The sequence below is a fragment of the Colletotrichum abscissum genome (assembly GCF_030869225.1).
Source record: "Colletotrichum abscissum strain IMI 504890 chromosome Unknown Scaffold_141.1, whole genome shotgun sequence".
Lineage (NCBI taxonomy): Eukaryota > Fungi > Ascomycota > Sordariomycetes > Glomerellales > Glomerellaceae > Colletotrichum > Colletotrichum abscissum.
The window spans coordinates 1-12410 of NW_026850034.1; the positions used below are offsets into that span (position 1 = coordinate 1).

A 12410-nucleotide genomic window follows, 5' to 3' on the forward strand; every position below is an offset into this window, starting at 1 on the left:
TGTCAAGACGCTCTAGTATCTGTATGAAAGGCGCGAACTGTTGGTTGAAGCGTGGTAGCAGGTCGGTTGTGAGGGGCTCTTCGCGCAAAAGACTCGGTGTCACGCATCGCTTGCACAAGAAGCCACCATCACGGTCTGCGTTGTCGATGACATCGATCAACGGCCAACTGCTGAGGCATTTGGGACAAGTGTAGTATCTCACGATCTCTGATGAGGATTCCCGCTTGTTTGTACCGAGAATTCGGCGTCTTAGTTCGTGGATAGTGTATTGAGTGACGTAAACGGCTCGGTGGTAGACGACATAGACGTATAACTCATCTTCGTTGAGCTTCCGTCTGAGGAACTGTCAATACGGGCAAGAATGACACAGATTCGCCAACCTCAGAGTTAGCTACATGCTATGATGAGGTGTGGTGGACTATTACCTAAATACACTCACGTACAAATGAGCCTTGCCCGCTCCAGCTCAACGCATGCCTGTCTTAGCGACGCGTGGTCAGGTGTGATGGATAAAGAGCGTAGTTGAGTCATTGATAGACTAGATTCAAGGCGTGATGAGTCTGCTTATCGTGATCTCTGCGTCTCGGAGACATACATTTCGTGATGTAATAAGACATCAATTACGACGGTTTGTTCGGAGCTGTAGAATGCGCGCACGGCTTGCCTGACGAGTGTTTTGGCGTTATCCATGGCGAGAGTGTTGTTTGGCGTTGTTGGCTTTGCTGCTCCTTGAGGAAGTCATCCACGTCCGATGTCGAGGTCTGCGTTGCGTCATGTGAGCGTCTCGCCATCGGTGTGTTGGTGGCTAAGCCTATAACGATGTTTGGCGTGACCAAAGGGGCATATCAGCTATACTCCACCTCTTCGACAGATGATCAGTTGTAATATATTCACCAAACGATATTTACTTATATTCTCCTCATAGCCGGAAAAGTGGGATCTGAACAGGTGAGCTCATGACCTGAAAACTCGGATTGCAAAATTGTAGCCAGTATCTAACAATAGTGCAGCCATAGTCAGTGATTCCTGTGATACGCATGTAACATAACATCATTTCCACGCGCGGCGTTATCGTCGGATACCATGATATAAAACTCCTGATGTGATTGCATCAAGGCCAGATGAATGACTGATTGGGTAGGAGTGAGAAGGAAAGTGGTTTCTATCCTATCACAATGGATCTCGGTCGACTGGATTTTGCATCTGGAAGGGGCCGCGGTCCGAACACCTCAATTCGAGTGAACGTAATCTTCCCTGCTCGGGCATGACAAGATATTGAGCCTGGAAGGCTGCTACAAAATCGAAAATAAAAACTACACGCCATCGAGCTCGCCACGCTGCGAATCGCGCCTCGAGTAGTGGAGGCTCAACGCCTAGTATTCGCTTTCACTAGTCTACGGGTTGAAAACGGCGCTGGGTTAAATCGAGATATACTGTTACACTCAAAACGGAATAATAACAAGGATGTAACTGAATCACGTCATAATTCTCTATTAATGGAGAAAAGGCTTTTAGCGCCGAGGCGCATTCTCTGGATAGGCATGACAGCTTCGTACAGCTAAGCTTCGTACTAATTACGCAATTCAAGATAACGAAGCAAAGCTGTGAGAGTCACGGCTGTAGAGATCAGGTTCGTAGATGGATTGTGATGGCCCGTAGGGTCCGGTCTAGATACATACATACATACATAGTTTATTACGCCCTGGCTAAGCTATTCAGGGCTCGTGTGATTATCTACATGATCTCCACCTTCGTTCATATCCTTGTCTCCCAGAGGCCCATACGAGTACAGTCTATCCACATATGCATAACCTTCAAGATTCCTTGCCAATGCTGCGGTTGCTCGTGGTGTTAGTAACAGGCCATCTTGAGGTTGTCTCCCAAAGTGTTCGGCGTCCTATCGTCGGCGGCCGAAGCCAGTCCTGCTGTCGGTGGCACGAGGGTGCGTGGGGGGTGTCGTCGGTTAGTGTGTTGATGTAGGTTGTGTGTGGTTTCGCTGCTGGTTGATCTGTGCATCCAGTCTCTCTGTACCCAAAGCAAACTTGATGGTTTCTTTGACAACATCTACGTTTGGCGACCAGTCATCAGGATCGGACGCGCTCTTTCCTCCGAGAAAGTACGACAGATTCCCTCTATGCAACTCCGTCTGTTGAAGCATCTGGGTTCGTTGTGCCGTCCACTGTGTGCAACGGAAGAGAAAATGCTCGACCGATTCTGCCGCTTGCCCGCAGGCGCATTGCGCCGAGGCAATTGCACCGATCTGGTGCAGGTACCAATTCAGTCTTGCCATGCCGGTGCGCAGTTGTGCCAGGATACTGGCTTCTTTCCAAGAGAGCTCGTCATATAGGTCACATGTATGCCTTCCTGGTAAAGCGACGTCGATCTTTTTTGAATGTGCTCCTACGTTGTTGGGTAAAGCTCCGTACTTCTGTCGCACGCTCTGTAAAGCGATCCTAAGTGCCGTCGAGTGGGCTCTAGCAGGTCGTTTCTGCGGTGTCTTGCTCGGTCTCGTGCTTTCCTTTGCTGCAGCTTTGGCCGCTTGCACCAGGTCTGACTCTACAGCTGATGGGAGCCAGAAGAGCGTGAACCTGTTGCCTCGTCTCTGCAGAGCTTGCATGCTGGAGTATAGTTGTCGGACCTCTTGTTGGCCTGATTGCTGCCGCGGGTTACGGATGGCTAGCACAGCCGCTTTGTTGCGGGTGAACACATGGATAGCCCGGTAGTCGAGCCTCTGCGGGAGAGACTTGATCGCTTCTGCCAGTGCCGCTAGCTCTGCCACATACGGGTTCTGCTCTGTTCTCAGGCCCAGTGTGCGCGAGGCCGTTATCACGCCGCCACCCCCTCTGAGTGACGCAGGCAGCGTTGTGGTCGTTCCATAGCCCACAACCCCGTTTCTTGCCGAGCTCCCTGTCGCTATCCTCACTGCCCACCCGGACTGGATTGCTTCTGTGACCTTGACCGCGTCGTCGTCGACTACTGTATCAATACGACGTTCCCATGGAGCGATCGAATACCCTTCGATGGTCTCCAGCTTGTCAAGAGGTTGGTCGCGGTAGGCCTCCGCCATCAACTGGAAGGGTGATGGAAACCGTCTAAAGGCCACCGCCCGCAGACGTCGAAGCGGATGGGTCTTGGGAAGGCTTCGCATCCGTACCCAGAATGTCGTTGATTTTCTGTCGTATCTCTCTTGCGCCGATTGTATGCTTGCCTCCGCTTCAGCGACCGCTGTGGCCACTGAGTTGAAGGTTCCCACGATCGCTTGGGCGCCTATCCTCTGCACTCGGTTGATCGCCCTCATCTGCGCTGCTCGACATCTGTATCTCCAGACATTCGACGCGAAGTCCATTGTCGGTGCCACGGCCGCAACGAAAAGCTGTCTGGCCGTCGCCGGTGACAGACCTTTGAGGCGCCTGAGCCCCAGCACGGCGTCAAGCCCTTTTGTCGTCGCGTCTGCGATGTGCTTTTCGAGGCGAAGTTTCGTGTCCATCGTCACCCCTAGCACCTTGACGTGGTCCTTTGCTCGGACAGTGTCCCCTTTGATGACGAAGCTGGTCGAGTCTGCCGGCAGCCTCCAGTTGCGCGTGAAGTGGATGATGGCCGTCTTGTCCGTCTCGAAGGTCGCCCCGCTTCGTCGTTCCCACTCAAGTGCTCTGTCGATGATGTTCTGGATGCCTTCCCGGTTTGCTTCTTGCGATCGACCGGTGACACACGCCGTGTAGTCGTCGACGAAGGCCAGCGCGCCCCCATTCTCGTCGATCTGGTGTTGTACGAGGTCGGCGTTAAAGAAGAGGAAGAGCACGAGCGAAAGTGGCGAGCCCTGATGCAGCCCACTTGCTAAGCCAAGATATCTTGGCAACCGTGGTTTCGTTTTCTCGGCTAAGTGCCTCCGCAGCTTCGGCCCTGACATCGCCCTTCTCATCCAGTACCTCGGTTCTCTTCACGTTATCATTCTTCACGGGGTAGAGTTCGTCCTGTAGAACTCGTGTGCCGGGACCGAAGCTCTTCTCCGCGATCTGCTTGACAAGCCTGTGTTCAGCATCGTCGCGACACATGATACGGATCCCATCCACGTTCCTTGGGTCTACTGTGATAGCCCGACAGCGCCAGCTACCCTGTCCGTCCATCGCGCGCATCTCCTTCTCCACCGCAGTCCGGATCCGACCTGCGTTGAGCTTGCCGCTGCCTTCTTCCACTCTTGATGTGTCGACCGTGCAGCATAAGGGGTCGCTGTGGCTCGGCAGCATCGTATTGCCCGGCATAATCACCCTGGAATCGCGTGCTTGCCCGACTAAGCCGCTTCGGACGGCGTGTGCGTACGACATACTCGGGCTGTTCTGCATCGCTGGAACTGTCGCGAGTGCTTCGAGATTCTCGTTCGTCTTGGCGCTTTCGTCCCCCACGCGTTGCTTCATCGCTTGCAGCTCTCCTTTGACGGCCTGTAGCTCGTTCTTGACTGTTTGAAGCTCCGACGTAACTACGCGAAGCTCTGCCTCAACGTTTTGGTTTAAGATTTCCGACTTCTTCCACGCATCAAACGCGATCTTGATCGCTGCGTGTAGCTCTTTGATCTGCTTGCCCATTGTCAGGAGCAGCCCTTTATCGTCGTTGTCAACGGGCTTCACGCGTTCCTTGGCCAGAGTTGCGGCTCGAGTAGTGGTCGCGCGTCGGCCGCTGCCAGCAGTCTCGGCCGCTCGCTCGATCGCATCTTCGGTGATTTCTTGGTGAGTCTGGTTCAATCGAACTTTCGCGGATGGTTTTCGCATCCTTGGTGATGCCAGGTCCTCGTCGCTTGCTGCCGTCACCTCCCTCGCAACGGTGATGGACGTCGAAGCTAGCTCGCGATCCATCGCGTCGGGACGTGCGTAGAGTCGCCACGCGGTGGATCATGCTAGTGCCACGTAGCGCGTTCCGGAGCTTCTCGACAGCGATCAACTCAGCAACGTTAAATGATTATTCACTCCTGTCCGATTGTCGTCTTTTAGTAGAAATCGAAATCCCCACTCCTGATTGTCCACACCCTCCCATGCACTCCATCGTTCCCAACGAACATAACGACCGACGAATTAGCAAGGGGGACTTTTGAGCGATACCATGGTCACGCAGTGGCCACGAGAACAGATTTATTCACTGAATTCATCGGTTGCAGTGAGAACTTTGGGCAATAAACATGGTTCTCAGCTCTTTAGCTGAGCGATAAATTTAGCACATAGTTCAGTAATGAAAAGTTTTGGGTACCAGAGCGATGATGCGGGCCACATTTGGACAAGTTTGCAAACGATAACGATGATTTTATTGTGACCTCACCCTGACTACCGAGTCTCACGGCGCATTCGATGCCGCCCGCTAGCTCGCAACAACGCACCGGCACAACGGACATGTCTCTCCGCTGAATCCAAGCCACCGGTCGATACAATTATTGTGAAAGACATGCAAACATCTGAGTTGCTTAATGGTGTGCAGTTGATCTAATGATTCCAAGCATATGCTGCACTCCGATTCGTCGGACACGATTCCAGCGGTGGCTTGTGAAGAGCTGGATCGAAGTCGCTTCAAAAGTGCTTGAATAGATTCCTCTTCTGGTAAGCAATACCAAGCAGCCACCGTGGTACGCAAAGCTTCCGGCCGACCCCTATTCTCGTAGACAAGAGCAATTCGGTAAAGGCATTTTGCGCGCAACTCCTTCTTCAAGCTGTGGCGACGAAGCAGGTCATTCGCCAAACCGTCTTCGATGACACCCTCAGCGACGTCGAACGCTTGTATTTTGATGCACGCATACAGCAGATTGGAAAAGCATTCAAGCACAAGCTGAGCTGCATCATCGGACTCTAGCTGGCGTGACCACCCCGTTATTTTGGGTACATATAGGGCTGAGAACCACAAGTCTGCAGCCTTGACCGCATCTTGCTGCAAAGCTTCTTTGCCTTCTTCCTTGAGGTACAATAACAGACCCTTCAGAGGCGCTTCAAGAGAGGATTGCGGAGGTGCGGTGCTGATATTGGAGCTGAACCTGCAGGATTCGGAGATGATGAGATGCTTAATAATATCACGCACCGATTCTGCAGCCTCGTCTTTCTCAACCGAGATGGAGAGAGCATCGACAGCATCAAGCTGGTTAAAGGTAAGGCATGATACGAGGAGCGGCAGAAGTCTGTCGTCAGCTGCGCAAATTAAATGCTTCGGATTGGTGCTTTGGGGAGAGGCATGCGTTAAAAGTATTTTGGTATTGCAGATGATGGAATTCTTCTTGACGCGGCCTCCAAATGTGACGAGGCCGGGAAAGTCATAGACGCCTGATACACATACTGAGTCCATTATAGTGGGAATGTCAACGCGAGAGTGTTTCGCAGCAAGGAACGCTTGTGGGTGGGCAAGTCACTAGTAATGTATTTATAGACAAAAATTTGAGTGCTCAATTTAGGAACCCTTTGCCTCCCCGGTTTCTGATGTCAGCAGCTACGGGTTTAGTGGGCGTTAAAAACCTATAGGCGAGCTAATCTATATCGCCGCCCTAGCAGGATCCAATTGGTGTAGCTTGAGGGCGCAATGTGCAGCCGCCCCTCGGCCGCCCCATGAAATGAATGTTCGTGGCACTGTACCGATATATTCGTATGAATTCTTTGTAGGGCATACTGTATTAGGTACTGCGCTCCACTGAGCAACCGTTTTGGAAAGGAATACTTGGCCTAGGCATCCGCCAGAGCCGTCCTATCCTTGTCAGGAGGTCGTTGACCAGGTCGATCTGCGGAGGCACGCGGTTTCAAAAAACAGAAAAAAAAGAAGAAAAAAAGACGCACTCTGCGAAGTACTACATGAAGATGCTACGTTTTCGAACTGATACTCCTCGACATTTAGAGCCCGGCAATTATAAAACAAATTCCGGTAGAAACTTGAAAAGCCGCAATTAGTGCTGACATTCTCGAGATACTTCATTTTCCTGTGGCAGCTCTCTATTTCATTACTATACTGTACCTACACTAATATTAAAGTGTGCGTCCTTTTTGTGCAAATTGCATGGGAAGGCGAGTTTTGTCGCACCTAGAAGCTTGAGCCATGGATATTTATTTAGACAAGCTGGTCCGTTAGCGCCGGGCTCTTACCCTAGCGGTAGCCGACTAAACTTACTGTACCAATGACATGCTGGGTCACGACCTGATTTCCGTAGCACGGTTTTCTAAGTGGCGGGTGTCAACCTGGCGGTGCTGTGATGTTTAGGCGTCTGCGAATCTGGTCGTGGTTCGGTTTTTGTACCCAACTTTGGGCGTTCCTTAGAAATCACAGGCTTTGAATCCTTGGTCTGATGCGCGGCGTGGCCGGAGGCTAGCGGCACCCAAGGCGCGCGCGGGCTTGCGGCGGCTAATGAGAGGGGGCGCGGCGCGGTAGCTGGGTGGGCGACGAGGGAGACGGCGGCGCACGCAGCATAGGGTCCTACCTAATGTACCCTGTTGAGGCGGAAGCAGTCCATGCTCAAGATACATGGCTTTCGCCACATCCACGCAGCTGTTTGCAGATTAAGCAATGCCATACTCAGACTGAGAGACGATACCGGACGACAGAGTCTGGACACTGGTTCTGAGAAGCTTTGGGCTCCATGACTTGCTCAAACAGTTCGAAGAGGAGCGGGAAATGCTGCCAACGGTAAGCGAGCCAAACCGATTCTGTATCAGCGGCATGACTGACAAGTGCGTTAAGGAAATGCGTCCGGCGCCGTCCGCGACTAGATGATTGCGCCGTGACCCCAGGTTTACAACCTTCCATTGCGCGTACATCAACGAGAACACCCAGTTCGACTTGCATAATGCATTCCCAGAGGAGGAGACCGAAGACCATTTATATAAACTCTTTGCGCATGTCAGCCCGCGCGTGACTCTCGCGCTACACGAGATATCGTCCCGCTGGAGCTTACCCTCGAGATGCGGACGAAGGTAGCTCAACGCGAATGGCACATTGTCAAGGAATATCGCGAGTACTACTTCTACAACCGCCCAACCTGAGACATCGAAAGGCAAGCTCGCGGCGAGGAAGATGAGGAGTATGCCAGGTCGGAGATCGACTTACGTATTCCTGAGCGTGCCCGACTCGCTGAGATCCTCTGCCGCCGGCCAAATGACTTGTCGAGCGAAGAATTACTCCCGCGAAGGATCGAGGCTATCGATCTTATGGTGGCGGTCTGCTAAAAGAGAGAGGCAGTCAAACCGGACCAATTCCGACTCCGTTCTCAAGCTAAGTCACCCGTTGCAGAAGACCTTCCCAAACCAACATCTTTCTCTCTGCTCATAGATTCGATCAGTGTCCAGATTGCCGGCGACGAGAGGCGCCCAGTCGATTAATGCACGTTCAATTACTGCCGGATAATGGTCAGGAACGACCACTTCGATGACCAGATTGAACCTATGTTCTCAGCACTGAATGCGTGTAGACGGCATGTGCAGCTCAACACGGGGTTCCACTCAGGACGTCAGAGCAGGTGAACCAACGCTTTACTACGCTCGCTTGCACATCAGAACCTGGGATGTCCTGACCATTTATTCTGCATGGTAGCTAGCACGATAGACACCTCAACTCTTCTCCCCATAGCATATAGCTCAACTCGCATAGCTTGTTGCACTACATACTATTCCATCGAATAAGTCTGCCTAGCCAAATGTGTCACTCGTCCTTCTCCACCAGCGCGAGCGTAAGCCCCTCCTCCCCCATCATCCGCCTCTTGACCCTTTCGATCCCTCCGGACTCCGCCTGGACCATGCCCCAGCCGTACATCTCGAGAAGCTGCCCGGCATATAAGCAGCACCCGCCCGTCGTCCTTGCGTATCGCTCCCCTCCTCCTCGATTCTCCTCCACGCCCCGCACATCTCCTGCGGCAGCCCGCACTCGAAGCACCCTGAAAACTGCTCTAGCCGCCTCTTGCCGAATATCTCCCGCTCCGCCAGTGCGATACCCCTCTCCACCTCCATCCAGTCCTCCGCCCGCCCGTGATCCGCGCAGTCCGCCATTGCGTAGTCGCGGGGCTGTTGTCGGCACCAGCAGTACACGCACCACCGACCCCACGTCTCCAACAGCCCCCATAATCCCTCCACCTGCTCCGGCTCCCGCGTACGGTCCCGCTCGAGGGCGCGCCGCGCCGCGGCCGTCCTACATTCGTCGTCTTCGAAAGCGCGCACGCACCCCTCCGACACCGCCTCTTCCGCCGCGCCCTGCTCGAGCACCCCGTCCACGTCCTCCGCCCACCTCCGCTGCTGGCATCTGTCGCATGGCGCGTCCCCCGCCTCGCACTCGATCCGGACCGTCCGCCCGTCCATGACCCGGTCTAGTACCACCCGCCGGTACTCGCGGGTCCGTGTGAACTCGTCCGCTACGTCCGCGTGGCCCCCGCTGCTGCTGCCAGCACCGCCTCAGCCCGAGGCTGCCGCGGCATGTCGGCGTGGATCACGAGACGTACTTCCGGTACATCGATGCCGAGCCCCAGCACGTTCGTCGCGACGACCAGCCCCTCGGCGGCACCGCTGCCGTGTTGCCGTGCTGCGAGCCGGTCGGCCTTGCCCTGGCTTGTGTCGATGTCGCTGTCGAACGCCGGACATGCCAGCGCCGCGCTCAGCCGCTCCACCCTCGCGATAGACATGGCGTAGATGAGCGTTTTGCCAGGCTCGCCGTCCGCCAGCCACTTCTCTGCGACGCGGCAGCACGCCTCGTCGATGTCGTCCCGTCGCCTCTCCTCTGGCCCTCTCTCCCTGCTCCGCGAGCCCGGCCAAGCGAACTGGAACCTTTGCCACCGTCATCGCCCCGCCCCTTGACCGTCACCCCGCTGTACTCGATGTTGCCCCTCGTCGTCGGGTGCCGGAACAGCTCCGCCCGGCCTCACTTCATCCCCATGAGCCCGGAGAATGCGTACTCGTTCGCCGATGCCAGCGTTGCCGACAAGCATACTACCTGGACGCCGAACTCCCGTATCGCTGCGCCGACCTCGCGCAGCTTGGGCCGAAACGACCGCGTCCCCTCCAGTATGACGTGGCACTCGTCGACCACCACACGGTCAAGCGCTTGGCGCGACCCGAGCCCGGCTACGAAATCCTGGAACCCCTTACTGATGACGGACTCGGGCGTCACGAAAATGACGGACGCTGCCTGGTTGTTTTTGTGGCTGAGCCATAGACGATGCGATGCCGGACTTTGTACACCGCGCGTCCAAGTCAGTCCGTAACGCGGTGAGTGTTGTGATGACGATCGTGACGCCGTCCGGCGAGCAGAACGCTGGCAGCATGAACGACAAGCTCTTGCCGCCGCCCGTGCCCATGATCTGCACGATGGGGCTGTGGCTGTTGACGATGTCTTGGGCTACCCTCTCCTGGTTTCCGCGGGACGTCGCCGTGTGGTTGCCCGTCATCTGCCGCAGCAGGCCTGCCACGTCGGTCTGCCGGAGCCTGGCGAAGCGGCGCAGCCGGGCCACGAGACGGACGCCGTCGTATAGCTCGACCTTCCGCTTCAAGCCGCCACTGCCGCCCCAGCTGCTCGCCTGGTCCTCCGCCTCGATTCCCAAGAACCGGTGCCACTGACCGCTGACTTTGCGGAAATGCTGCTGCTTAGCCGCCACGCCGCTACCGAGCTGGACGAGCAGCCGCGCGTAGATTATGCCGGCGATACACGTGCCCGGCCTGCAAGCCCCACGGGCTGTCGCCGAGCTTGTCGTTCTCGTCCTCGTCCTCGTCCCCTATTCTCCCGGGGTTCCACCGCCCGAAAGCCTCGTTCAAGATCCAGTTTGCGATAGCTATGGCAGAGTGCCGCCACATGCTCACATACAGCTTGTTCCCGAGCAGTCGGACGCTGTGCCGTTGTTTAATGCGTCTAGCCCGGTCCGTCGTCCATGTTCGGTCCTCCTTCCATGTCCACGTTGCCCTGCTGTCGTCCACGTCCTCGCCCGCATCCGCGTCCGCGTCGGCATCCGTTTGCCCGTCGGAGTCGCTGACGTCGGCGTCGGAACCTCCGCTCTCTTTCCTCCGTACAATTTCGTCGGCCTACAAGAAAACGCTGTAGTGATAGGCCTGCTTGGAGATGCCGTCCGCCTCCCGCCAGAACGGAAACACGAGCAATAAGTACCACACCAGCAGCTCGCCCGCCTCCCTGAGCAAGTCTCGGTGGATTTTTTTGGTCTGGCCGCTGCTCCGGTATCCTTTGTGGTACGACGTGACGAAACACATCATGCCGTTGTGTGCGAACATGTTCCTCACCCCGCCGTTCACCGTGTTGGCCACCCTCACACCGCCGATCTCTGTCGTCCGCCCCGGTCGGGCTCCCTAACATGTGCATCATCTGCCAGAGCCGCTCACGGAACTGCTCAAATGTACACCCACGAGCGCGGATCGCCTTCGCCCCTATCTGATCGTCCTGCAGCTTGTTGTACAAATACACTACTTCAGCAACAGCCACCATCTGTACACAGATAACATCCCTTTCAGCTCCTCTCTGCAATAAGCTTTGGAGAGGAAACGAACGTTCGTCACAGTATGGCCAAAGGGCGGGGGGACTTTATGCGTCCTTACCAAATGGACAAACACCAACAACCATTGTAGTTAACTCATCTAAGTCAGACAATCGCAGCAAAAAAAGAAAAGAAAAAAATAGCCAAGCAGGATGGGCTACTATCCGTTACCAACGCTAGTGGCGTTGAGCCTTTAAATTGGCTGACGTAGGTAACAGCCGCGATACAAAATACTATTGTATGTAGAGGTCTTCTGACCAGTCGGTTAGTAACCGATCTTTGAGGATTTAGCTTTTGATAACCAAGTGGAGACGCCGATGCGAGATAACATAGTTCCCGCGATTCACCAATCGGCATGGATTCTTTGCACAAAGCAAGCTAGAGAATGGGATGAAACCATACAGAGCGGAACAGGCGGCGCTGGGAAGGCGATCAACACTCACTGGCAGCATCCAGCTTCTGGTTCGGGCGGCTTTTGACCCACCTCGCAACCCCAGCTCGTAACATCCGGAACTGCTTGGCATGGAGAACACCGCCACTCCACCGTTCAGACTCTTAGACTCATCAGTGCCAACAGGTGCCGCAACTTGACCTCCCAGTCTCGTTTCGGGGTGATGGCGGGTGCCGTGCGTCTGAGAAAGGTCCCAGGGAGATGTCAGTTTCGTTACACCTCAGTAAATGTTGTGCGTCTTTCATCTACTAAAACCCGGTTATAGGATATTGAGCTTACTTCTGACCATGTAGGAGGTAGATATTGTTATTGGACGGAATGGTAGATGATAGGGCCCATGCGAAGGATCACACAGTGGTGAGCAATGATGAGTGTAAAGCATCATATGATCAAGGCCTACTGAAGTGCGATCTCGATGGTATTGATTAGGAGCACGGCAGTTGTAAAGGAGTGATGCGAGCAAACAGATACACATAACGACAGGAATAC

At 54.7% G+C, this 12410-nt stretch overlaps 5 protein-coding genes across 5 annotated transcripts; 1 reads left to right on the forward strand and 4 right to left on the reverse strand.

The window, feature by feature from the left end:
- CABS01_16738 (transcription initiation factor IIE subunit alpha) lies at nucleotides 1–791 on the reverse strand (the record flags this gene model as incomplete). The annotated part of the gene is made up of 2 exons (XM_060550068.1): nucleotides 1–335; nucleotides 658–791. Coding segments are annotated over 2 exons (469 nt in total), but the record flags the coding sequence as incomplete, so codon positions are not given.
- Nucleotides 792–1125: 334 nt separating this feature from the next.
- CABS01_16739 (uncharacterized protein) lies at nucleotides 1126–1242 on the forward strand (the record flags this gene model as incomplete). The annotated part of the gene is made up of 1 exon (XM_060550069.1): nucleotides 1126–1242. The coding sequence occupies one exon, from the start codon at nucleotides 1126–1128 to the stop codon at nucleotides 1240–1242; it is 117 nt and encodes a 38-aa protein (XP_060403625.1).
- Nucleotides 1243–1963: 721 nt separating this feature from the next.
- On the reverse strand, nucleotides 1964–4847 carry CABS01_16740 (uncharacterized protein; the record flags this gene model as incomplete). Its single annotated transcript, XM_060550070.1, has 2 exons — nucleotides 1964–3817; nucleotides 3906–4847. 2 exons carry the CDS (start codon nucleotides 4845–4847, stop codon nucleotides 1964–1966), a joined length of 2796 nt encoding a protein of 931 aa, XP_060403626.1.
- Nucleotides 4848–8646: 3799 nt separating this feature from the next.
- Nucleotides 8647–9296, reverse strand: CABS01_16741 (uncharacterized protein; the record flags this gene model as incomplete). Its single annotated transcript, XM_060550071.1, has 2 exons — nucleotides 8647–9005; nucleotides 9095–9296. The coding sequence occupies 2 exons, from the start codon at nucleotides 9294–9296 to the stop codon at nucleotides 8647–8649; spliced, it is 561 nt and encodes a 186-aa protein (XP_060403627.1).
- A 53-nt stretch (nucleotides 9297–9349) lies between these two features.
- CABS01_16742 (uncharacterized protein) lies at nucleotides 9350–11210 on the reverse strand (the record flags this gene model as incomplete). Its single annotated transcript, XM_060550072.1, has 5 exons — nucleotides 9350–9758; nucleotides 9857–10115; nucleotides 10171–10589; nucleotides 10660–10953; nucleotides 11011–11210. The coding sequence occupies 5 exons, from the start codon at nucleotides 11208–11210 to the stop codon at nucleotides 9350–9352; spliced, it is 1581 nt and encodes a 526-aa protein (XP_060403628.1).
- Nucleotides 11211–12410: the final 1200 nt, after the last annotated feature.